General features: G+C 51.4%; 11 protein-coding genes across 11 annotated transcripts; 7 read left to right on the top strand and 4 right to left on the bottom strand.

Annotated features, from left to right (window-relative positions):
- Nucleotides 1-349: 349 nt before the first annotated feature.
- N7477_005586 (OST3/OST6 family protein) lies at nucleotides 350-1,477 on the bottom strand (the record flags this gene model as incomplete). Its single annotated transcript, XM_056967249.1, has 4 exons — nucleotides 350-489; nucleotides 559-914; nucleotides 977-1,074; nucleotides 1,136-1,477. The coding sequence occupies 4 exons, from the start codon at nucleotides 1,475-1,477 to the stop codon at nucleotides 350-352; spliced, it is 936 nt and encodes a 311-aa protein (XP_056822003.1).
- A 180-nt stretch (nucleotides 1,478-1,657) lies between these two features.
- On the top strand, nucleotides 1,658-3,294 carry N7477_005585 (uncharacterized protein; the record flags this gene model as incomplete). The annotated part of the gene is made up of 3 exons (XM_056967248.1): nucleotides 1,658-1,690; nucleotides 1,746-2,030; nucleotides 2,089-3,294. 3 exons carry the CDS (start codon nucleotides 1,658-1,660, stop codon nucleotides 3,292-3,294), a joined length of 1,524 nt encoding a protein of 507 aa, XP_056822002.1.
- An 83-nt stretch (nucleotides 3,295-3,377) lies between these two features.
- Nucleotides 3,378-4,607, top strand: N7477_005584 (RlmE family RNA methyltransferase; the record flags this gene model as incomplete). The annotated part of the gene is made up of 6 exons (XM_056967247.1): nucleotides 3,378-3,641; nucleotides 3,699-3,749; nucleotides 3,813-3,839; nucleotides 3,888-4,283; nucleotides 4,344-4,505; nucleotides 4,563-4,607. The coding sequence occupies 6 exons, from the start codon at nucleotides 3,378-3,380 to the stop codon at nucleotides 4,605-4,607; spliced, it is 945 nt and encodes a 314-aa protein (XP_056822001.1).
- Nucleotides 4,608-4,657: 50 nt separating this feature from the next.
- N7477_005583 (putative autophagy ubiquitin-activating enzyme ApgG) lies at nucleotides 4,658-7,077 on the bottom strand (the record flags this gene model as incomplete). The annotated part of the gene is made up of 7 exons (XM_056967246.1): nucleotides 4,658-4,738; nucleotides 4,789-5,151; nucleotides 5,199-5,666; nucleotides 5,732-5,876; nucleotides 5,934-6,664; nucleotides 6,726-6,834; nucleotides 6,887-7,077. The coding sequence occupies 7 exons, from the start codon at nucleotides 7,075-7,077 to the stop codon at nucleotides 4,658-4,660; spliced, it is 2,088 nt and encodes a 695-aa protein (XP_056822000.1).
- A 73-nt stretch (nucleotides 7,078-7,150) lies between these two features.
- On the top strand, nucleotides 7,151-10,986 carry N7477_005582 (histidine biosynthesis bifunctional protein hisB; the record flags this gene model as incomplete). Its single annotated transcript, XM_056967245.1, has 9 exons — nucleotides 7,151-7,265; nucleotides 7,330-7,666; nucleotides 7,716-8,077; nucleotides 8,131-8,262; nucleotides 8,393-8,424; nucleotides 8,478-8,528; nucleotides 9,137-9,316; nucleotides 9,389-10,828; nucleotides 10,897-10,986. The coding sequence occupies 9 exons, from the start codon at nucleotides 7,151-7,153 to the stop codon at nucleotides 10,984-10,986; spliced, it is 2,739 nt and encodes a 912-aa protein (XP_056821999.1).
- Nucleotides 10,987-11,087: 101 nt separating this feature from the next.
- On the bottom strand, nucleotides 11,088-11,282 carry N7477_005581 (uncharacterized protein; the record flags this gene model as incomplete). The annotated part of the gene is made up of 1 exon (XM_056967244.1): nucleotides 11,088-11,282. The coding sequence occupies one exon, from the start codon at nucleotides 11,280-11,282 to the stop codon at nucleotides 11,088-11,090; it is 195 nt and encodes a 64-aa protein (XP_056821998.1).
- A 515-nt stretch (nucleotides 11,283-11,797) lies between these two features.
- N7477_005580 (cleavage polyadenylation factor subunit MPE1) lies at nucleotides 11,798-13,732 on the top strand (the record flags this gene model as incomplete). Its single annotated transcript, XM_056967243.1, has 4 exons — nucleotides 11,798-11,969; nucleotides 12,017-12,311; nucleotides 12,405-12,948; nucleotides 12,977-13,732. 4 exons carry the CDS (start codon nucleotides 11,798-11,800, stop codon nucleotides 13,730-13,732), a joined length of 1,767 nt encoding a protein of 588 aa, XP_056821997.1.
- Nucleotides 13,733-14,325: 593 nt separating this feature from the next.
- Nucleotides 14,326-15,184, top strand: N7477_005579 (ornithine decarboxylase antizyme; the record flags this gene model as incomplete). The annotated part of the gene is made up of 3 exons (XM_056967242.1): nucleotides 14,326-14,415; nucleotides 14,471-14,889; nucleotides 14,968-15,184. The coding sequence occupies 3 exons, from the start codon at nucleotides 14,326-14,328 to the stop codon at nucleotides 15,182-15,184; spliced, it is 726 nt and encodes a 241-aa protein (XP_056821996.1).
- A 407-nt stretch (nucleotides 15,185-15,591) lies between these two features.
- Nucleotides 15,592-16,278, top strand: N7477_005578 (yippee/mis18 family protein; the record flags this gene model as incomplete). The annotated part of the gene is made up of 1 exon (XM_056967241.1): nucleotides 15,592-16,278. The coding sequence occupies one exon, from the start codon at nucleotides 15,592-15,594 to the stop codon at nucleotides 16,276-16,278; it is 687 nt and encodes a 228-aa protein (XP_056821995.1).
- A 256-nt stretch (nucleotides 16,279-16,534) lies between these two features.
- Nucleotides 16,535-18,036, bottom strand: N7477_005577 (SHNi-TPR domain-containing protein; the record flags this gene model as incomplete). Its single annotated transcript, XM_056967240.1, has 2 exons — nucleotides 16,535-16,927; nucleotides 16,987-18,036. The coding sequence occupies 2 exons, from the start codon at nucleotides 18,034-18,036 to the stop codon at nucleotides 16,535-16,537; spliced, it is 1,443 nt and encodes a 480-aa protein (XP_056821994.1).
- A 372-nt stretch (nucleotides 18,037-18,408) lies between these two features.
- Nucleotides 18,409-20,598, top strand: N7477_005576 (DNA polymerase epsilon noncatalytic subunit; the record flags this gene model as incomplete). The annotated part of the gene is made up of 1 exon (XM_056967239.1): nucleotides 18,409-20,598. The coding sequence occupies one exon, from the start codon at nucleotides 18,409-18,411 to the stop codon at nucleotides 20,596-20,598; it is 2,190 nt and encodes a 729-aa protein (XP_056821993.1).
- Nucleotides 20,599-20,602: the final 4 nt, after the last annotated feature.

Raw genomic sequence — 20,602 nt, 5'->3', positions numbered from 1 at the left:
TCACGGTGCAACACTGTACACAGCAGGTTGCCTGGATAGTGCTCTTCCGTGGATGATGATACCTGCGTGCGGACGAGAGGCGGAGTATTTTCGCAACGTACACTTTGTTTGATCTACAAGACTATCATTGGCTAAGGGCTGTCGCCAGCGACATGAAATAAGAGATAGGTAAACCCGCTTGATCGACATACCGCCGTCTGTTCCCGCGCCGAGGGCTCCAATGCATTGAAAATTCGTGAATTGATCTTTTGTAGCAGGAACTGCGATATGCTAGCATAAATGAAGCCCTCAACGGTCAGATGAAACCTAGAATGGGGGAAGGTAGAACGGGTAGCCACCGTTCTTAGTCTTAAAAACACTGAGAAGGAAGCTGTACGTCCCAAAAAGAACGGCCCCCCCAAATCAGCACCGCCAGTTGCTGTGCCTTGGCATCCTCCATGCGCGGAACCTTCACTGCAAGTGCGATTGTGGCAAACGATAGGACGGCGTCTATAGCGTAAAATTATGTAAGAATCAGGACACGCGACGGCGTTCTTCCAAGTCAGGGCTTTCACTTACAGATCGCAGCAATAATTTGGGTCTCCATACCAAATTGGTTCTGGAACCCGCCAGCAAAGTAGCTGATACCACCGTGACCATCACCCGCAACATACGGTACTTTGCGAATGTGGTTGAACATCTGACCACTAGTGAAGAGGAGAATGGCGATCAGGCTGACTGCAGCCCACAGGTTCCGGTTCTGAACAATTGGCAGAATATAGGGTGACAGCACCGCGAAGAGGGTGACAGCACCCATCAGAATGGTGATCGCAGAAACAATGCGCATATAGTTGACCGGTCGAATCAATGGAGGCATGGGGCCATCCGGGAGCTGACGGCCAATCCACGAGTAGATCTGATCAGCGGCAATTGGACTAGGAGAAATTGGACAAATAAGTGATTGGCCCCAGCATCGATAGAGTAAGCGCCCACTCACCCTGTGAAATCAAATCTCGCGGGCTCTGCATCCACCTTGGCGAAGGGACCCACGGTAGGAGGGAACACAAGAAGGACGGGGGCCGTTTGAAGCAGAAGCTATTGTAGGAGTTGACTCAGCCATCATGACGAGCCGGTAGAACATCGAATTGAGACGCACCTTCTGGAAGACATCTTTCCCGTGGTCGAAGTCCAGAGTCCCGAAGATGACTTTTAAGCCGTCGAGCTTGTTACCTTTATTCCAGCTCCGAGAGATCAGATCCCATTCGGGGACGAAGTCTCGGCACATAATGCAGCCATAGCGAGCGTCCTTTGCAGTCAAAATAACGGCCGCAAAGTAATCTCGGGGCGTTGTGGACAGCTCCTTGAAGGAGGCACTGTCCAAATCGACGGGCCCGGAACGGGAAATGGTTTGGAACTTTTCAAATGTGTCTGACGATTTCGCGGCGAGCACGCCGGAAATGACCGAAATAAATATGAAGAGGGTGGCCCAGGGCTTCATTTTGGCATTCCAAAAGCTTGTAGTTGCAGAGCTTGAGAGTTCGGATCGTACCTCAAACCGATAGGAATGAAAAGGTGTCCCCTTACGTAAGGTCGGCCCCGCCCTGACGCGTTTCCCCGACTTCGTTGTTTGGGGTTTCTGTGATTCAATCAGGATTCGGTCAATTGCCCCAAAGTCAACATGGCGGTAGCTACTGAGGCAGCGTTGCTGGATGTATGTTTGCTACCATCTGCTTGCTACGGCAATCTGACTGACTACTTGGTGTGAGATGTCTATCAAAACCGTCCTCCTTGAGAAGGAATACGAAAAGTCTCTTGCGGACTCTTTACGTCTTCTAGATGCTGAAAAAGATCGCGTTCGGCGCATGGAACAGCTACTACTTCAATTCGAGAGTGAAACGCTGCGGTCACGGCTCGATCGAGCTCATGAGCAACTACTTGTATCTACCCAGGCGGAATCCGAGGCGCGCCTTCAACTGGACGAAGCTTACCAGGAAATCGATCGCCTGGACATTCGCGTGCAAAGCTCATCAAATGAAGTCGAGAGGCTGAAGGTGAGTCCTCCTCCAGCGTAGTCCATATTGCTGGAGATCAAGATCTAAACTGTCACAGGGCGAACTCTCCACCTTGAATGATACTTCGACCGGCTACAGTACCCTCCTTACCGAAAAGCTCCATCTGTCCCGAGACATTTCTCATCTCGAGTCCGAGATCAAACGGCTCAAATCGCAGAATACCTTCAATCAAGCGCTAGTTGCGGAGAAGCACGAGATGGAGCGGCAATTGAAGTCTTTGCAGGTTCACCTCCAAGATGAGAAAAATGCTCACGAACGTACACGAGCGAAAAGCGCTCAGCAGGCAGCTGAGATTGATAGGCTTTCGGCTCGAATCGATGATCTGCAGAGCGAACTCACCAAAGAATTGCGTCAAAAGCAACAGCAAAATGCAGGATCGGAAAGCCAGCGGTCAGTGCTTGAGAAGAAGGTTGAGACGCTGAAGAAGCAGCTACGATCAGCCAAGGATAAGCTACAAGAAACTCAGCAGGAATTGCAGCAAAGAAGAATAGATGGCACGAACAACGAGGGCGCTGGAACCGAGCCGAGATCACGGGTTGTTCCTCTCCAGCGTTCTGGCCCAACTACGGAACACCATAGTGGCGTGACAATTGCGACGCCCGGGGCCGTCCGAGTGAAGGAAAAGAGCCAAAAGCAATCTGCATTGCCCGGCGACAAGTCGGCGTTTTCCATTACGCCCTTTTTGAGCCGGACCGGTGGCCCGAAAGATTCATCGAGTAGCTCGGAAGCAGAAGAAGATCCAATGGACGTTACTTTGGACGAATCGAATGCTTCATTCCGCAAAGCCCAGGCTATCAGAGAGCTAAATGGCATTGACGCTGTTCTGAATGACAGACCTGGCCCCACACAGGTCCTTTCTCCCAAAGCTAGAGCAGGAAAAACCAAGATCAAGGCGCGCGACGGAAAGCCTGTCGCTACGAGACCGACGATTGAATCTAAGAAACCTGGTACAGAACATGCTGATATGTCCGATGACGCCATTGAGCCATTCATCGGACAGGGACAGGCGAAGCCAAAGAAGCGCAAGCTCGGGGCTCAGCGAGATCGAAACCTGTTTGAGGAGGAGGAGGAGGAAGAGGATATGCTGGAGAGCAGAAAGCCGGGACGCAAGGTCGGCTTAGGAGCAGGCCGAACTTCAGTGCTCGCGACCGCCGTCTCCAGTACCGCAGCTGGTGACCGTGGATCCCGCGCTCTTGGCTTTGGAGGATTCTCACCCCTTAAGCGCGATCGCAAACGACTATAATAATTTCGAATGTAACCAATTCAAATACACCGTCTGGACTGGCTTCGCGTAGCAAGCAATTGAATAGTAGTGGAGCTAGATCGATGGAGCACGGACTCTTTTTTTCGCCGGCAGAAATCCTTCCGTTCGTCGAGCTCGCGACATTCTCGTTACGACTTGCCCCTTCGCACTTCATGTTTGCGTCGTTCTTCTCTTTTCGATCCCGGGGAACACCTGCCCTCGGGTCGGTTGGCCAAATCCGCTGGTCATCTTCGAAGCGATGGCAGGCTCGTCAGCATAAAGACCAGTTCACGAGGGAAGCTGCCGTTCAAGGTCTGAAAAGCCGAGCTGCGTTCAAGCTGATGCAGGTATCTCATCCTACCTCTCTATTGCTTGCATTCTCTGACATAACATAATGGATGTAGATCGACGAAAAGTATCGCCTATTCAAGGGCGGCCAAACCGTCGTCGACCTGGTATGTGCACTGGTTCCCCTGCCGAGCAATGATGCCCTTTAGCTGATGCTTGAACTTCACAAGGGCTATGCGCCGGGCTCATGGTCACAGGTAGTCTTGTAGCCCCCGATGCAGGTGACCTTGAACTGACTCCTCCAGGTCGCTGTGGAGCGAACTCAGCCGAACGGACGAGTCCTCGGTGTCGATATCATCCCAGCCCAGCCACCGAAAGGAGTTTCGACCATACAGGGCAATTTTCTAGCTCCCGAGATCCAGGCTTATATCCAGAATTTTCTGCGCAATCCAGATAGAGGCAGGCCTCGACAATCGGGGGTACTCGACAATGCCAGTGGTAGTTTGCTAGAGCCCGAGATGATCTCGGAAGCAGCACAAACGGACAGACGCCAAGGTGGAAGAACGGTGGATGTGGTCCTCAGTGATATGTGCGAACCCTGGCACCAAACATCTGGATTCTGGAAACGAAGTCTAAGTGATCCTTATCGCAGGATGATGAATACCAGTGGGAACAATTTCAGAGATCATGCGGGAAGCATGGTAAGGGCTCGGGCAAATTTCGACCTTTCTGCGCAGGATGTATTGCTGACTGGCGGACAGGATCTTTGCAACGCTGCTTTACGCTTTAGTTCGGATGTTCTCAAGGTCGGGGGCCATTTCGTTTGTAAATTCTATCAGGGAGCAGAGGATAAAGACTTGGAGCAACAGCTCAGGAATTTGTTCCAGAAAGTCCACCGACTGAAACCCGAATCATCTCGCAGTGTATGGTCTTGCCCACTTTATTGACCTAAGGTTTCGCTAACTAATAGGAAATTCTAGGAATCGAAAGAGTCATTCTTTGTTGGCCTTGACCGCCGCCCATGAAACCAGATATCTCCAGTGCCACAACCGTTCGCAATCGGCCAATTTAGACCCTAGAGCATTTCGCTCTCTTCAGTCTCCGAGGCCTCGTCCCACTCCACGTCAGCTAATGCGGCCTCGGCTTTCTCGTGAACCTGGCGTGATGTTAGGTCTGAGAGTCTGCTCATACAGAGTGTCTACGTACCTCTTTGAGTCCGCTCAATTCCTCCACGTATCCGCTTTCATTAAGGGCTCTCCGTACGAATTCCCAGCCTTGATCTTTATACGCCGAGGTCACTTTTTCCGAGCACGCACTACAGCACGTATAACTCCTGCCGGTGACTTGAATATTCTCAAAAGTGGCAAGAAATCCTCGGATCTGATGAGGCACAAGCCCCAGGGGATGATCTCCGCGCTCATCGCATCCTTTCAATGCAGCTGGGGCGCCAGCGCCCTGTGGGTGCTGCAAAATTGAAACGAATAATTCTACCAGAAGTGCGGAGGCTATGGCGGCTACCCCGGGACGGGTGACTGTACACTGCTGGTCGAGGGTTTGATCTTTGACAGACTGCGGATGTTAGCTCTCCGCACACAGTTCTCGAAATAAGACCTTACATTAGCCGGTGCTACGACATCATTACAGAAGTAACATCCGAGATCTGCAGCGTTAGATCCAGTCTCTGCAAGGCCGTGGCGCATGACGACATAAGAATCGAACCCCAAAGCTGCATTCATCACAATCTTCCCGGCCGCTTTACCCATGACGGTGGGTAACCAACGCGATTCTCGTGTATCCATCAAGAGAAATATTGCATCGTGTTCCTGAATTAAAGCTTGTAGGGCTTCAAAATCGGCTCGTGTCGCATCCTCGTCCAAAGAAGGGTGGCCTGCCATAGGAACCGAGAGCTGATGGCCTGCTGTTTCCACGCCAGGATAAATTTCAGTCAAGGCTTGAGCTGCACGATGCGCTTTTGGTGCTCCGCCATGCAAACAGTCAGCAAATTGGAAGAGGGGCTGCCGAACGGGATTGGAAAAGGACACGGTCCCTTTGTCGACAAACGTGATTTTCTTCACACCCCAGCCCTATGTTGACAATTAGCACCGATTGTTGGCGGCGTATGGTTCGGAGCTGAACATATTGTACATACCAACAGGTTCCGGGCAACATAGCTTCCCAAAGTACCAGCTCCAAGCAAGAGACATTTGGTATGCTTGATTTTCTCCAAATCCAGCGTTGGACTGATCCGCCATTTCATGAGCTTGAGGTTCAGGTCGACGGATTGATCCGCCAGCCTATAGATAAAAAATCAGCTCCAACAGATTGCGGTTGCTTGCTCTCAGGGGCGATACCTTGTAGGGTCCATGTACTCAGCTAGATTGACAATTCTCCCTGACAGCTTGCCTGCCGGATTGCGCTCCCAGCCAGTGATCTTTGGTAACGGGCCTGGAGTTTGGAGTGCTTTCGCCGCTTCAGATGTAGGATCTGATTTCGATTGTAGGCGAATCACGATGCTACGACCCTGATCACGCTTCGATTGAACTTCGCGATACCGTAGGATTTGAACCCGGTCAAGACCCCAGCGCTGTTTAGCTACGACCAGTAAATTCCGCAACATCCAACCTGGTGTATTCTCGTAGTTGGAGGGGTCTGCAAAGCAAATATAGCGGTGCTCGAGTGCGGTAGCTGTAAAGAAGCCGTTTTCGTATTCCGCCAGTGAAGCTACCTGCCATGTGGCATGTGCAGACTCGCCCCGGGGGTTTGGTTGTTTGCGGGCTAGGAAAAAGCCTCGTTGGCGAGAATCCACGCCATAGCTCCATGTTTGCACAGCGTCCACGAGGGCCGTGCTTTCAAGAGAGGATAGATATTCGCCCGGGGGCGAGTCGGAATTCTCGCTTTGTCGTGAGTCAAGCGGAGTGCCAGCCGAGTCTACAGACACCCACCCTGGGTCAGAATGAATGGCGGGAAACCCGAACCAGTAGTAGAATTTGTATGTCTTCAGATCCGCGAAGGAAAGGATGACGAAAGATGCCAGCAAGGAAGGACAGGAGTAGATCGTGCCGTCGTTGATCGCATCCCAAATCTATTGGGCGCATCCGGTTAGGTGAGGATCAGCCAACTCAACTAGATCACTTGCTTCTTACTGTTTTTCCGGCCTGGGTAATCATCTGTGACTTGTCCATGCTGCGGTAGTCCTCGATAGTGTTGACATTCTTGATTATGCCTTCGGCGCGGTAATAATTTGCCGCTGCTCTGCACAATTGGGTCAGCTCAGGTTATGGCGGGAAAGATTCGGTGGCCTTACTCGCCACTGGTGAGAGCATTTCCGTGAATTTGCATTCGACATGAGGCATTCGCAGCATCCGAGGAGCGGATCTCGTACAGACCCAGGACGGAACGGGCAGAGTCATCTAATTTATCATGATTGATTTTGTGCGAGGCCAGAGCCGTGTAAAAAGGCAGTTCGATATCAGACGCAAAAGGTGTGTACTGCATCTTGAGGAGTGTGTAAAGAAGAGAAGTGGGGTGTGATGTAATCGGGCGCGAACCATTGATTTATCAATCGGAGATGGGGGGGCGCAACGCGGGAAAGCTGATCTCGCTGCCCTATGCGTGTGACCGTGGCCTCGTGGAAGTTTTCCCTTCTTTTTCCGGCGTCACAATGCTGATCGGTCTATGCGGAGGTCAGAAGATCCTTCTCATGTTCTAGTATGGCCTGTGGAGGGCACTGACCGTTTCTTTCTCCAGGCATTTGCGCCGGCAAACATGCAATCGCCGACTATCTGATTCAGCAGGGCTTTCGAGTTCTCCAACTATCGAGCAAACCCTCTCACCAGATCACCGATGATGCAGACGATGACCTCAGACTACAGGCCTCGGAAGTGAGCGCGGGTACGCCAGCAGAATTCGTGTTCGACTCCCCCGACGCCCTCCTAGAATTCGCGACGAAACGATGGCAAGAACGTTGGGTGACGACCGATATTGCAAACGGCGACACGCTCGACCGTTTCCTCCTGCGCCCATTTTTCCTTCTCGTGAGCGTGGATGCCCCTGTAAGCCTCCGTTGGAAAAGATTCTCCGACCGGTTCGTCACCCATATCATCCAAAATAATCTAACTCATCCTGGCGTGTAGATGCTGGCGAAGACAACTGGACCCGCCCGATCTAGAAAAGTTCGTGCTATGGAATGACCGCCATCTGTATGAAAAGGATATTGGGCGCGTCTACTTGACCGACAAGGCCCATATGCGCCTGTTCAACTCTTCCTCCTCCTTGGACGAGCTCCACCAATCTCTCGAGGAACTGAACTTGGCAGATGAACAGCGACTGCGACCAAACTGGGATCAGTACTTCATGCAATTAGCATCTCTCGCCGCACAGAGAAGCAACTGTATGAAACGAAGAGTGGGATGTGTGCTTGTACGAGAACGTCGAGTCATCAGTACGGGCTACAACGGGACTCCTCGACACTTGACGAACTGCAACGAAGGCGGATGTACGAAGACACGTTCCAGACTCCCTTGATCCCTTACTGATTTTCTTTCGCAGGCCCGCGTTGCAACCGCGGCGACGGCGGCGGCGTCGGTCTTTCTACCTGCCTTTGTCTCCATGCCGAGGAAAATGCTTTATTGGAAGCTGGAGGGAGCGCATTCGCGAGGGTGCAATTCTGTATTGCGATACGTAAGTTTGTTTGCCCAAGAAGACAACCAAAAGCAAAACCAACAAAAACACTGACTGTCTTGGCGTGGTTCCAGCTGCCCCTGCTTGACCTGTACCGTTAAGATCACCCAGGTTGGAATCTCCGAGGTAGTTTACTCGCAGGGCTACAACATGGATAAGGACGTATGTTTCTACTATCTCCTTTTGCCAGGCTCCCCATTGACGCTGTCTCTTAGAGCGCGGCCATTCTTGAGGCTGCAGGTGTTCGCTTACGACAGTTCAGCCCGGTAAATCTCCATTGACGACTTTCTCTGCTCCCGAGAGCCATGCTAACCGCACTTGTTAACAGCCATCGAATGGGTTGATATATTTGTAGGATCCTGTATGAAGAGCCGCTGCCTGACACGGTCTCTTCTATGAGTGGCTTGAAAGCTGCACGGCTACTATCTCGCTGCTCTCTCTCGCTCTCTCCTTCTCTCTTCCCTCTTGATAGTCTGACTGACAAGTATCACCCATTTCAGGTGATAGTTGGCATAGATTGATAGACTGGTTCAGGCATTTTCACAACTTTACTTTTTTACAATGCAGCAAGGTATCCATCCCCTCCTATTTAGATCCAGGGTCCATGATGCAATATTCAGCTGTCAGTTGAAAAAAAATCTCTGAAACAACATCATTGGGATCTATACAAGGGCCTCAGGTGAATTATTGAATATTCTTATCGTCAAATTTGCAAAAATGTGATACAAAAAAGTCGATAACATAGTGTGACCGTGTAGTCCGGTAAACGCCGTAATCTGTGCCCCGCAACGAATTCTGCAGGCAGAAACAGCGGCTATGACTCAGCGGGGGTGAATTTTAAGAGGGGTTCGCGATGACTCCAAATTCCCGCCAGGCTGGACAACCCTTTCGCAATTCCGCTGGAGACGATCTGACTGCCAGAGATATCAACATGCCCACCGTGCACCTCCTGGACTATGTTGCGGGGAACATTCGCTCTTTGGTCAATGCGATCAATCAGGTTGGCTACGAAGTGGAATGGGTCAAGACCCCGGAAGATGTGAAGAATGCAGATGTACGTTCATTGGATGATTGAGATCGCTGAAGGTCGCTCTTGAATGATGGGTACTGATCCGACTGATTATAGAAACTGATTCTTCCCGGCGTCGGTCACTTTGGTCATTGTCTCTCCCAACTCGAAAAAGGCGGCTTCTTGGGCCCAATTCGACAGCACATCGAGACGGGCAAACCTTTCATGGGTATTTGTGTTGGACTGCAAGCCCTTTTCCAAGGATCAGAGGAGGATGCCAACGTTCCAGGACTGGGGTTGATCCCCATGCGCATTCAGCAATTCGATGACAAGAACAAGAGCGTGCCGCACATCGGATGGAACTCGGCGATGAACACAGAACTTGCATCCACGAAGCAAAGCTTCTACGGACTTATGCCAACCAGCAAATACTACTATGTCCACTCCTATGCGGCCCCATATAACCCGGGGGTTCTTGAGAAGGACGGGTGGTCCGTCGCCACTGCCACCTATGGTGACGAGGAATTTATCGGTGCAGTCAGCCGAGGAAATATCTTTGGTACACAATTTCATCCTGAAAAGAGTGGTGTGGCAGGTCTCCGGGCGATTCGCGCCTTCCTGCACGGCGATCAATTCCAATCTGTGTCGCTGGATTCGATTGCCGGCAAAAAAGACGGGCTGACCCGCCGAGTCATTGCCTGTCTTGATGTCCGCACTAATGATAACGGCGACCTCGTCGTGACCAAGGGGGATCAGTATGACGTGCGAGAGAAGAGTGGTGTGGATGCGAGTGGTCAGGTGCGAAACCTGGGAAAACCGGTCGATATGGCTAAGAGATACTACGAGCAAGGAGCGGATGAAATTACCTTCCTGAATATCACTTCCTTCCGGAACTGCCCTCTGGCGGATACTCCTATGCTTGAGATCCTGCGGAGAGCATCGGAAACCGTTTTCGTGCCGTTGACCATTGGCGGGGGCATCAGAGACACCGTCGACACCGATGGCACTCAAGTCCCCGCACTTGACGTTGCAACGATGTATTTCAAGTCTGGCGCTGACAAGGTCAGCATCGGATCAGATGCCGTTTTTGCTGCTGAAGAGTACTACCAGGCAGGTAAGACACTGAATGGTCGCACGCCAATTGAGACCATTTCCAATGCGTACGGAAAGCAGGCCGTGGTGGTGAGTGTGGACCCCAAGCGGGTCTACGTGGATCGACCTGAGGACACAGACCACCACACCTTCAAGACTGCGTATCCAAATGCCGCAGGCCAATGCTACTGCTGGTATCAATGCACTGTTAAGGGTGGTCGGGAAACCCGGGACATGGATGTCCGACAATTGGTGCAGGCTGTTGAGGCCATGGGCGCCGGAGAGATTCTGTTGAACTGTATTGATAAGGACGGTAGCAACAGTGGATTTGACTTGGAATTGATCAAGGATGTCAAGGCTTCCGTCAAGATTCCCGTCATTGCGTCCAGTGGAGCTGGCGTGCCGGAACATTTTGCAGAAGTATTCAGCAAGACCACTACAGATGCTGCATTGGGCGCAGGCATGGTACGTGTACCCATCCACTCAAACCACCGTGAAACTGCCAGAGAAGGACCCAGCTAACATGGATCTAGTTTCACCGTGGGGAATACACAGTGAGCCAGGTCAAAGTTCATCTACAAGCGGAGGGGTTTTTGGTGCGCCAATTCGAAACCGATATCTAACATTCCCTGAGTTCGGATGATGTGTTTTCTTCGAATGTGACATAGACTTCAGAATTCAAAACATAGAACCATAAATGATCAGATGCTGCAAGCTGGTTGTCTTATTGTGTGAGCACTTCCCATTTCCGGTTAGATGACATAATCCGGGCGGTGTGAAGCGCGGTGTCATCTGACTTTTCTTTCGTTGCCACTAGCCACTTCCCTTCTTCTTTGCATCTCCCCTCTCCGACATCCCCGACACCCCCAACACCCTCGACACCCTCGACACCCTCGACACCCCAGTCTCCATTCTCCATTCTCTTTTCGATTGGCGAGGACCAATATCCAAAGGCTTTGATCGGGTTCAGAGATCCTTGACATTATAAAAGCCGCTTGGATCGATATCTGGGAATTTGCGACGTGAAACCCGCCGTAGGTCTGATTTCAGGTGAGGAAGGTGGCCCTGCAGATCAAACAGATCAAAGGATTGGGCTTTTGTTCAAACGCCTGTCTTTTTCTTGCGAAGCGACATTTTTCTCTACGACAGTTGTATTCATCATCTTGCTCTTCCCATCTGTATGCAGTGATATTACTCACCATTCAGCAAGAGAAAGAATCATTCCCAATCTATCTCTTGCGTCCTCGATAGATTTTGAGTGATCATCAACCACGCAGTCTTTCACACTTAATACTCTTTGTCTTCGCATACCTCCCCCCAGCTCTCTTATATCCCCCTGTCTCCCATCTGTACATCTGTGATTGTGGTGCCCACCCCATAAGTTTGTGGTCTGAACTCAAAGCCGCCAGGTTGCACACACTTGCATTCAATACAATGTCATCGTCCGTTCATTTCAAATTCAAGTCCCAGAAAGAGCCATCTCGGGTGACTTTTGACGGCACCGGTATATCTGTCTTTGAACTCAAGCGAGAGATCATCAGCCAGAGTAGATTGGGTGATGGATCTGACTTCGAGTTGTCCATTTACAATGAAGACACTAAAGAAGGTAGGTTACACAGCTCCCTATCCGGCACTCAATCTGACCATCTGCAGAGTACGACGATGACACCACCATCATACCCCGGTCTACCTCCGTCATAGCTCGCCGATTACCAGCAGTTCGTCCCGGAAAAGGCGGCGCTGCCCGCTATGTCTCCGGTAAAATGCCCGTCAATGCCCGCAACGCTTCCCGCACCGAGCCATTAATCACTCGAGCGCTCCCCGGAACTGGCAGTGTCAACAACAACGTCCTCGAACTCAATAATGCACAAACTGAGGAAGAAAAGATTAATGCGCTCTTCAATCTTCAAGCCAGTCAATGGCAAGAGCAACAGCAGGAGATGGCCAAGTAAGTATCACGCCGAACATCGTGGCCCATGGATACATACTAACGGTTCACAGTGCAACTCCCGTGCCATTCGGTCGTGGCAGAGGAAAGCAGGTCAATGTTCCTGATCACCCCCCCGCCTCCTGGTTATCTGTGTTACCGCTGCAGAGAGAAAGGTCACTGGATTCAGGCATGCCCCACAAACAATGACCCAAAGTTCGACGGCAAATATAGGGTCAAACGGTCCACTGGTATCCCCCGGTCTCTGCAAACCAAGGTTGAAAAGCCAGAGTCTCTGGCCCCCGACGGCTCTAGTGATGACGCAAGGAATACAGGGGTAATGGTCAATGCAGATGGTGATTTTGTCATCGCGAAGCCGGATAAGGCGGCCTGGGAACTGTATCAAGAGAAGGCGAAGGCGTCTGCTGCTGCCGCCGCGGAAGCAGCCGCCGCGGAGGAAAGCAAAGAACTACAGGCTCGGGGTTTGGAATGCCCAATTGACAAGAGAATGTTCTTAGAGCCAACAAAGACACCATGTTGCCAGAGGACATATTGCAATGATTGTATTTCGAATGCTTTGATTGAAAGTGATTTCGTCTGCCCCGGATGTTCTACAGAGGGAGTTCTGCTCGATAACCTTACACCCGATGAGGAGGCGGTTTCTAAAATCAAGACATATGAGGCAGACAAGGCAGAGGCGAAAAAGGACAAAGAAAAGCAGCCCCCCAGGCCAGGATGGCATATCAGCTAACGGAAACCTTGACCACGATGAGTTCAAGGTCAATTCTCAGGAGCGATCTCCGCCCCGTCAGGAAATGGTCAATGCAGACACGTCCGCTGAATCAAAAAAGCGGCCAGCTGAAGACGACCCAGTCCTCGAAGTGGATGGCGATAGCACCAGCAATGTGACAAAAAAGCAAAAAGGAGAGGACGACTCTGGTGCCCCGGGTACTGAAATCACTGCTCATGAGGGTCCGACTGGTGCTGGTATGCCATTCAATCCTCAAATTCCTTTTGGGGGATTTGGCATGATACCTCCTTTTTCAGAATCCGGGTTTGGTAACGACTCCATGGGATTCATGAACCCCATGGCTATGGCCAACGGCTTCCCCAATCCGATGGGCCCGGGATGGAATCCGATGAACATGCCTTTCAATCCGCTTCAGGCCGGCATGTATGGCGACCAAGGCAACGGATTCTCCAACATGTTTAACGGGGATCCGTCCATGTCGATGTTTCCCATGGCCCAGATGGCTGGACAGATGCAAAATCCCGGTTTCCAGGGCCCGGGTATGAACAACTTTTCAAACCAACAGCGGACTGCATTCGGGGGCCCCTATTCTCGTGAGGAGGATTCACCATATTTCCGTCAACCCGTCAACCCACAACGCCATCAAGCCCGGAATCGAAGGGTGCGGCCAAGTGACTACCGAGAATTATAATGCATCAACGGTCCTATCTAGGATCTGGCGTTAGGGCCTTGGGTGTGCATAGGGAGCTTTTTCGATTTTATGAAGCGGGCTATGTCCTTTTCTGTCTGCATCCTTTCTTTTTATATCTTATGCGCTACTTGCACATGGATCTCGCTCCAGTGTTTTGACAGAACTCCGGGAGGACTACAATTTTCACAACCGTGGTGTGTATTTCTAGGCGAGTGCTACCAAGCAAATTAATTTTTGATCTCCAATGCCGTTGGATATCTAGTTTTGAGACCACTGAGATACCCTATTCAAGATGATTGGTCCTCCATGATAATCAATTTCCATTTTACTCTTTATAAATTATACGTTTGGTGAGACCCACGGGCCTTTGTGTCAGGTGACCCGCAACCAGAAAATAACCCCCCCCCCCAGATTTCGGGTTGCCTAACGCATCAGTCACCGCATCTTGTGTCCACTCTTCCCCTGTGCACCACTTAAAGCTTCTCAGACTTTCCAACTCTGTCGAATCCGAATCATCGAGATCAAGTTCAGTATGGCGAAGTACATGAAAAACCACAGTAGTAATTCCAATCACATGAACTGCTTTCTGGATCATGACTCCACGGTACTGGCCAGCTGCTACTCGGTCGAATCAACCACTTCCAAGGTTCACGGTTTCCACTACTGCACTACTCTGGGTGCCGGTAAGTCTTACCTGAGCCCTAGTCACAGTCATCAATACTCAGACGTGTTTTTCAGGAGCACAGTGGTATCCCTGAGGTCCCCTCGGGGTCTAAATCATCCATCTTAAGCCCTCCCCTCGAGCGTCCCGCTCCCAGCGCTGAGCGAAGCTGGTCTGGGGCCAACTGGCCCGAGTACAACGGGGAGGCGACGCACACCATTCCGGAAGAGTGTGAGAGACTCTTCTGTGACAAACTGTTCACGACATTCCTTGGTGAGGGGGTTGACGCGAGACAGGAGTCACTGGGATTGGGTACGTTTCAAAATATCCAGCCAAATCACACCGTACCTGGACACGATCACATCCAGCAATGGATAGAAGTGTGGGATTATAACGGCGACGCTATTTATCGCGGGTTTGTGACCGACACGCACGGAGAGCGGACTTTATTCGTATTCTTCGAGGACGGTGCCCTGGGACATGGCCTCAAATCTGGGTATGAAAATCTCCATGCTTGTTTGCAACAGCACATCTCTTCAAGCGTCGAACAATGACTGATTCACGCTTCTTGCAGGTTGATCGCTCTTTTCGAACTGGCAGGAATCGATGCCTTCGACTGCTCTCAGGTTGTGGCCTGTGTCAAGCGTTCACAGCACACAGATGAAATGGAGCTCGTCCGGAGCCTCGGATGGTGTGGCTTTAATCTTACCACCCTGGAACCATGGGCAGCCGGTGGTGCTTCAGGCCCTTGGCTCAGCACGAAATGGCTCTTTCTAGTCGCCGAAGCCTAGTCTTGTGTCCTCCTTCTCTGCAGGCTAGACCCCGATTAGAGTCCGAGGACATGATGCATTTGTTCTTTTGTTCCTTCTTTCCTGGTCAGGCTTCTTGAGCCGTATGCAATGTGCCCTGTTTTGGTGTCAGCAGCCGTCTACTGATCTTGAACCGCCAAAATCCATGACCGTCTTTTCTCCTATGCTTGATATCTCTTATTCTTAGTTCATAGTTCAACAATACAAAGTGGAACACTGGAGCTTTCCGAAATCCAAATGTATCGCGATTGATAAGATAAGCCCGGATGACCTCAGATCTCAGCGCGTAGCACGGGACTTTGGATTCACATCTATCTCTCGCTTCCCGGACTCTCTGGTCACCCTAGCTTCTCTGGCTATTCTAGCTACAGACTTCTACTGCGGAAATTATGACCAAGAACAAAGCCAAGCACGCCTTTCCTTTCCCTCGTTTCCTCCTTCCCTCATTTCCCAAACGGGATGACCGTTTTCCCCGCTCGAGCTCCCCACGCCCCACAGATAAATACCTGGACGGTCATGTCTCTTACCTTCGCTGCGCTGAATGTGCCTCACATCTCTGCTTAACATCGCAGATCATCAGCAAAGGATTCACGGGCCGTCACGGTCGTGCATATCTCGTCTCTGCGGATCCGGTTGCCAGTGCGGTGTCGGTCTGCGCGTCTTCATCTCCTACAACTACCCTTCCTAATACCATTTTACAACACCCCGTGCCACGCCAGCTGGTGACAGGAGCTCATACTGTCAGCGATGTCACTTGTGCTTTCTGCGGAGGTGTACTAGGCTGGAAGTATGTCGCGGCCGAGGAGGAATCGCAGCGATACAAGGTGGGGAAATTCATCCTGGAGACCAAGAAAATTACAGCATCTTCCTGTTGGGAAACCCCAGGCGTCGTGTTTCCTACCAAAGAAGAAGACCCGTCCATCGAGATCAATTCAGGCTCTGCGGAACCTGAGTTTGACAGCCAGGATGAAGACGAGTGCGAGGACCTCTTCGCGGGCATTTGGAGTCCAGGGCTGGCCAGTCGCCGCAGAAGTCGCAAGATGGAGAGGCGACCTGCGATGTTTGGATTGGCATGATATATCTCAGGACATGGAGGCACTTCATTTCTTTTCTGTCTAGTGACAAGATACCCTGTGATAATTCCGCGACTTGGTGCGAAATATACAAAATCTACACTTTGTGTTTCAGCGCAAGATACTTACAAACTTTTCTCTCCCAAACCCAGGAAGAAGGGGAACTAGGTGCCAAACAGAAGTCTCCAAGTCGACCTACCAAGCTACAATCGTGGGCCAATTAACCTAGTCTGATCGCTCAACAGCCGTGGATGGCAGTTTATAACTGATAATGGTCAAGTGGTATGGTAGTATTCTTGAAATGTGTAAGAACAGGTCCAGTTTCACGAAATGCTCCAGTGACGTTGGGGAAAATAGTCAATGAGATGGCTGAGGTATCACTCATTGTCCACCCGCGCACGTTTTGTCTCTCCCTCCGGCGATTCATCCTCGGCGGGGCGTTTGACCGCAGACGCTTCTTGCTGAGCTGACTTTTTATGCTTTCGCCGGACCAGGACGAGAGGTCTGTTGCTCCTTTGCTGGCTGCATCCAAGCGTGCCTTCTGATCGGTTGGCGAATGACCGACAATCTGACCGAGGATGCCCTTCAGCATGGCTTCGTCTGGCTGGTTGTGTTGCTCGAGCGATGCGGGTGATCGTCGAAGATCAATTAACTGCATAGTGTGTTAGCTCAGGGGCCAAGTGCCCAAAGGTCCAAGCTAGAGATGCTTACTCGTTGCTCCATGTCAGCAATGATCTCCTGGACATTCGCAATCTTTCGCTTTGCGACAGTCACCTTGTCCTCATCCAGATCCTGACTGGCTTCCAGCTTGTTCTCTTCTTGAGCCATTCGAACCTTGCAGCTCTGAATAGCACGCTCCATCTGAGTCGCCGCCTCCTTTCGCATGTCTTCGTCCATTGTCTTTGTTTTTTCGTCATCGTCATCTCCCTGCTGTGAGACGGATGCAAATTCCAATGCAAGAGACAGTTTGAAATGGCATTCGGCGACCGAGGGGTCCTCAAATGGGAACAAGGAGTTTCGAAGGTCGAGAGAGGTCCGCAAATCAGTCACTGCGTCGGAGAATCTCTCGGCTTCCAGAGAGATCTCGGCTTGGAGGTCATACGTGTCGGCAAGTCGTTCTTTGATATGTCTCACGTTCGCCGGTAGCTCGGTTGATTTGCCTTTCGCGGTACTGCGCTCATCCGCAGCATCCAGCTTCTTAACAAAGAGAATACGCGCCAAATCCAGAACCTCAAAGGCATTTGCAAAGTCATCTTCTTCCTCTTCGCCGTCGGCCTCGCCGTTATCCTCATCATCTGAATCGGAATCGACGAAATTCTCATCGCCAGTAAACTGAAAGAAGGGCTTGGTCGGGGCGGATTCGGAAGGTGTGACCACCTCTTTCCCAGAGGAGACGTTCTTTGTCATAGCATTCGAGATGGTATCTTTGACCCGGTTCTCACCAGCACTAGTCGAACCGGCAGATGTCGCATGTACTGAAGGCACGGTCTGTGGCTGCGGGTCGGCCACCTTAGTTCCCAGGACATCACTCTTGCTCACGGCAACATTGAATAAAGACTTGCCGTAGGCGTAAAGAAGGTCGGCGTTCTCTGGCGACAGCTCACCGTTGAGCTCTGCCTGTAATTCGGTGGCCTGAGAATAGAGCTCCGAAGCGGAATTGTAATCTTTCGTCGCATCTTTGGCCGCCGCGCGAGCAATGAGATCGTCCAACTGGGCGCGCTTGTCTTGCGCACCCGAGGTATGTGAGGTAGCTTCAGCCATGACGAGAGAGTTGAGAAGGAGAAAAGCAGCAAGGGCGTAAAGTGAGCAACCAGCCGATAAACGATAAGTCGCGGTCGCGTTCCGTGCCACGCGTCTTACGTTGACCTTCAATTTTGACACTCATTTGGATTTGGTCTAGTCCCTTTCCCCCTACAACCACCCTTCGCGACCAGCTCTCTATCATTTACTTCAATTAGCCCTACGCTGCCCTTGAATCTTTTTTGAAGAGAAGAAGACCACAGAGACACGCGGACTACACGCCATCATGGATCCAGCATCCACCCGCGACATACAGATCGCTTCAAAATTGGTGCTGCAGACCCAATTCCCTCCTCGTCGCCTGCATTTGGAACACCAGCGCGCCCCTTTCGAATGCCAAAAGGTCATGCACCTCCCACGAAGACCTCGATCCTACCCATTCTACTCCCTCCTTCTACTCTTCGACCTGTGGCCTTCCGGACCTTCACTCGCAAGCACAACCTCACTATTTCGTCACCGGCACTACAGACACTAGCGGTGTTTGTGGGCAAGCATTGCGGATCAGGTTGGAGGGAAGAAGGCCTGGCGGAAAAAGTTCTAGATGAAGTGGCTAAGATCTGGAAGAGAGCCGGGGGCGGTGTTATCGTGGAAGAGGGGAAAGGAGCGTCATTGAAAGCGATTTTACAGACACTCGAGGGCAGTATGAGTGGCGGGAGAGTGGTTGCTGGGAAGGTCAATCAAGACGGGTCTGTGAAATCGACCACCGGCGTGGATGCAGGGCGACTTGAAATAAGCAACGATCACTCACAGGGAGTTTTCACGAGATTGGAAGACGTCAGGGAAAATGAATCTCAGCTTGCTCTTCATTCGCGTCATTGGCTCAAGGTAATTGAGGCCTTCGATTTACCTCGCCTAACATACAACATCGACAAGAAATACTTCGAAGCCACCAAGTCCAAACCTACGTTGTTTCCGCCTGCTTCCCACAAGACTGCACTTTTCAGGGATCGCTACAGCTTAGTGTATCAGCGACTGCTTCGCAATGAATCATTTCAAAGCTCTTTAGCTTTTGCAGGCGTCCCTTCACTGCAGCGCTCATCATCAAACCTTGCGACTCAGCAGTCATACAAGTTGACCCCGATTGCGAACCTACTGGGCCGAAGTGGAACGTCACATCTCCTGCTTGGACTACTGTCTATTTCCCCTACGGGAGATTTGTCACTCGTGGATCTGACTGGAAGTGTGTCATTGGACTTGAGTCATGCTCGCATGATCCCCAAGGACGGTGCATGGTTCTCACCAGGCATGATAGTGCTCGTTGATGGGATTTACGAGGAAGAAGAGATGGTCAAGGGATCTGTTTTGGGAGGGAACTCAGGGGTAGGTGGAACCATTGGGGGTCATTTTGTTGGAGTATCGATATGTGGCCCTCCATGTGAGCGCAGAGATATCTCCATGGGAACGAGCAACCGTCAGGGCAGCAGCGAGCTCAGCTCTAGCGGTGGTTTTGGCTGGGTTGATTTTTTGGGTATTGGCAGCGAACGAGCCCAGGGTGCACGCATGAGGAAAATTGAAGAGAAATGTCTGCGAGGCGAACAAGAGGCCCTGAAGACCGCGGCCCGAATAAAGATCGCAGTGATGAGTGAGGTAAATCTCGATAACATGAGAACGCTCGACGCCCTCCGAAAGGTATTCAGCAGCTACAATGACCTGGCCCTCCCCGACCGTCCTCAGAGCTTTGTCTTGATGGGCAACTTCTCACAGGAAGCAGTTATCAATGGAGGTGGACGGGCTGGGAGTATCGAGTACAAGGAATACTTTGATTCCCTCGCTGTGGTCCTGGCCGACTTCCCTGCGCTACTGCAACACTCGACCTTCGTCTTCGTTCCAGGCGATAACGACCCTTGGGCATCTGCATTTTCGGCCGGGGCTGCTTCAGCAATTCCGCGACAGCCTATCCCCGAGCTATTCACCTCTCGAATTAGACGTGTGTTTGCAAATGCAAACTCGGAGCTCGGAAGATCCCAGACAATGGAACCAGTCGGTGAAGCTCTTTGGACATCCAACCCAGCACGCCTTTCGTGGTTTGGACCAGTGCATGACATTGTCATTTTCCGCGATGATATCTCGAGCCGACTCCGAAGAACTGCGATCAATACTAAGCCCGACGATGCTGAAGCCGATATCACCATGCACGAGGCATTAGATGGCTCGACGAACGATGCGGTCTCTATTGCGTCCAAGCCGGATCAGGGCAATGGTACCAAGGCTGACAGCGAACTGACAACAGCTTCGATGGCTCGCAAATTAGTGAAGACCATTCTGGATCAAGGAACAATTTCTCCGTTTCCCGTTCAGCTACGGCCTGTCCTATGGGATCACGCTTCCTCCGTGCAACTCTACCCATTGCCCACGGCCCTCGTCCTAGCTGACTCCGAGGCTGCACCATTTTGCATGACCTATGAGGGCTGTCATGTTATGAACCCTGGTAGACTGCTACCCGAAGGCGGGACACCGACTGTGAGGTGGGTTGAATATGATTTGTTGCGGAACCGAGGAAAGGTCAAGGAAGAACGATATTAGAGCA

The sequence above is a fragment of the Penicillium maclennaniae genome, assembly GCF_028827695.1.
Source record: "Penicillium maclennaniae strain IBT 15551 chromosome Unknown utg000005l:1.0-2652337.0:1.0-2654196.0, whole genome shotgun sequence".
Taxonomy (NCBI): domain Eukaryota; kingdom Fungi; phylum Ascomycota; class Eurotiomycetes; order Eurotiales; family Aspergillaceae; genus Penicillium; species Penicillium maclennaniae.
Note: the sequence above shows the minus strand (reverse complement) of the source record. Positions and strands in the feature narration are given on the sequence as shown.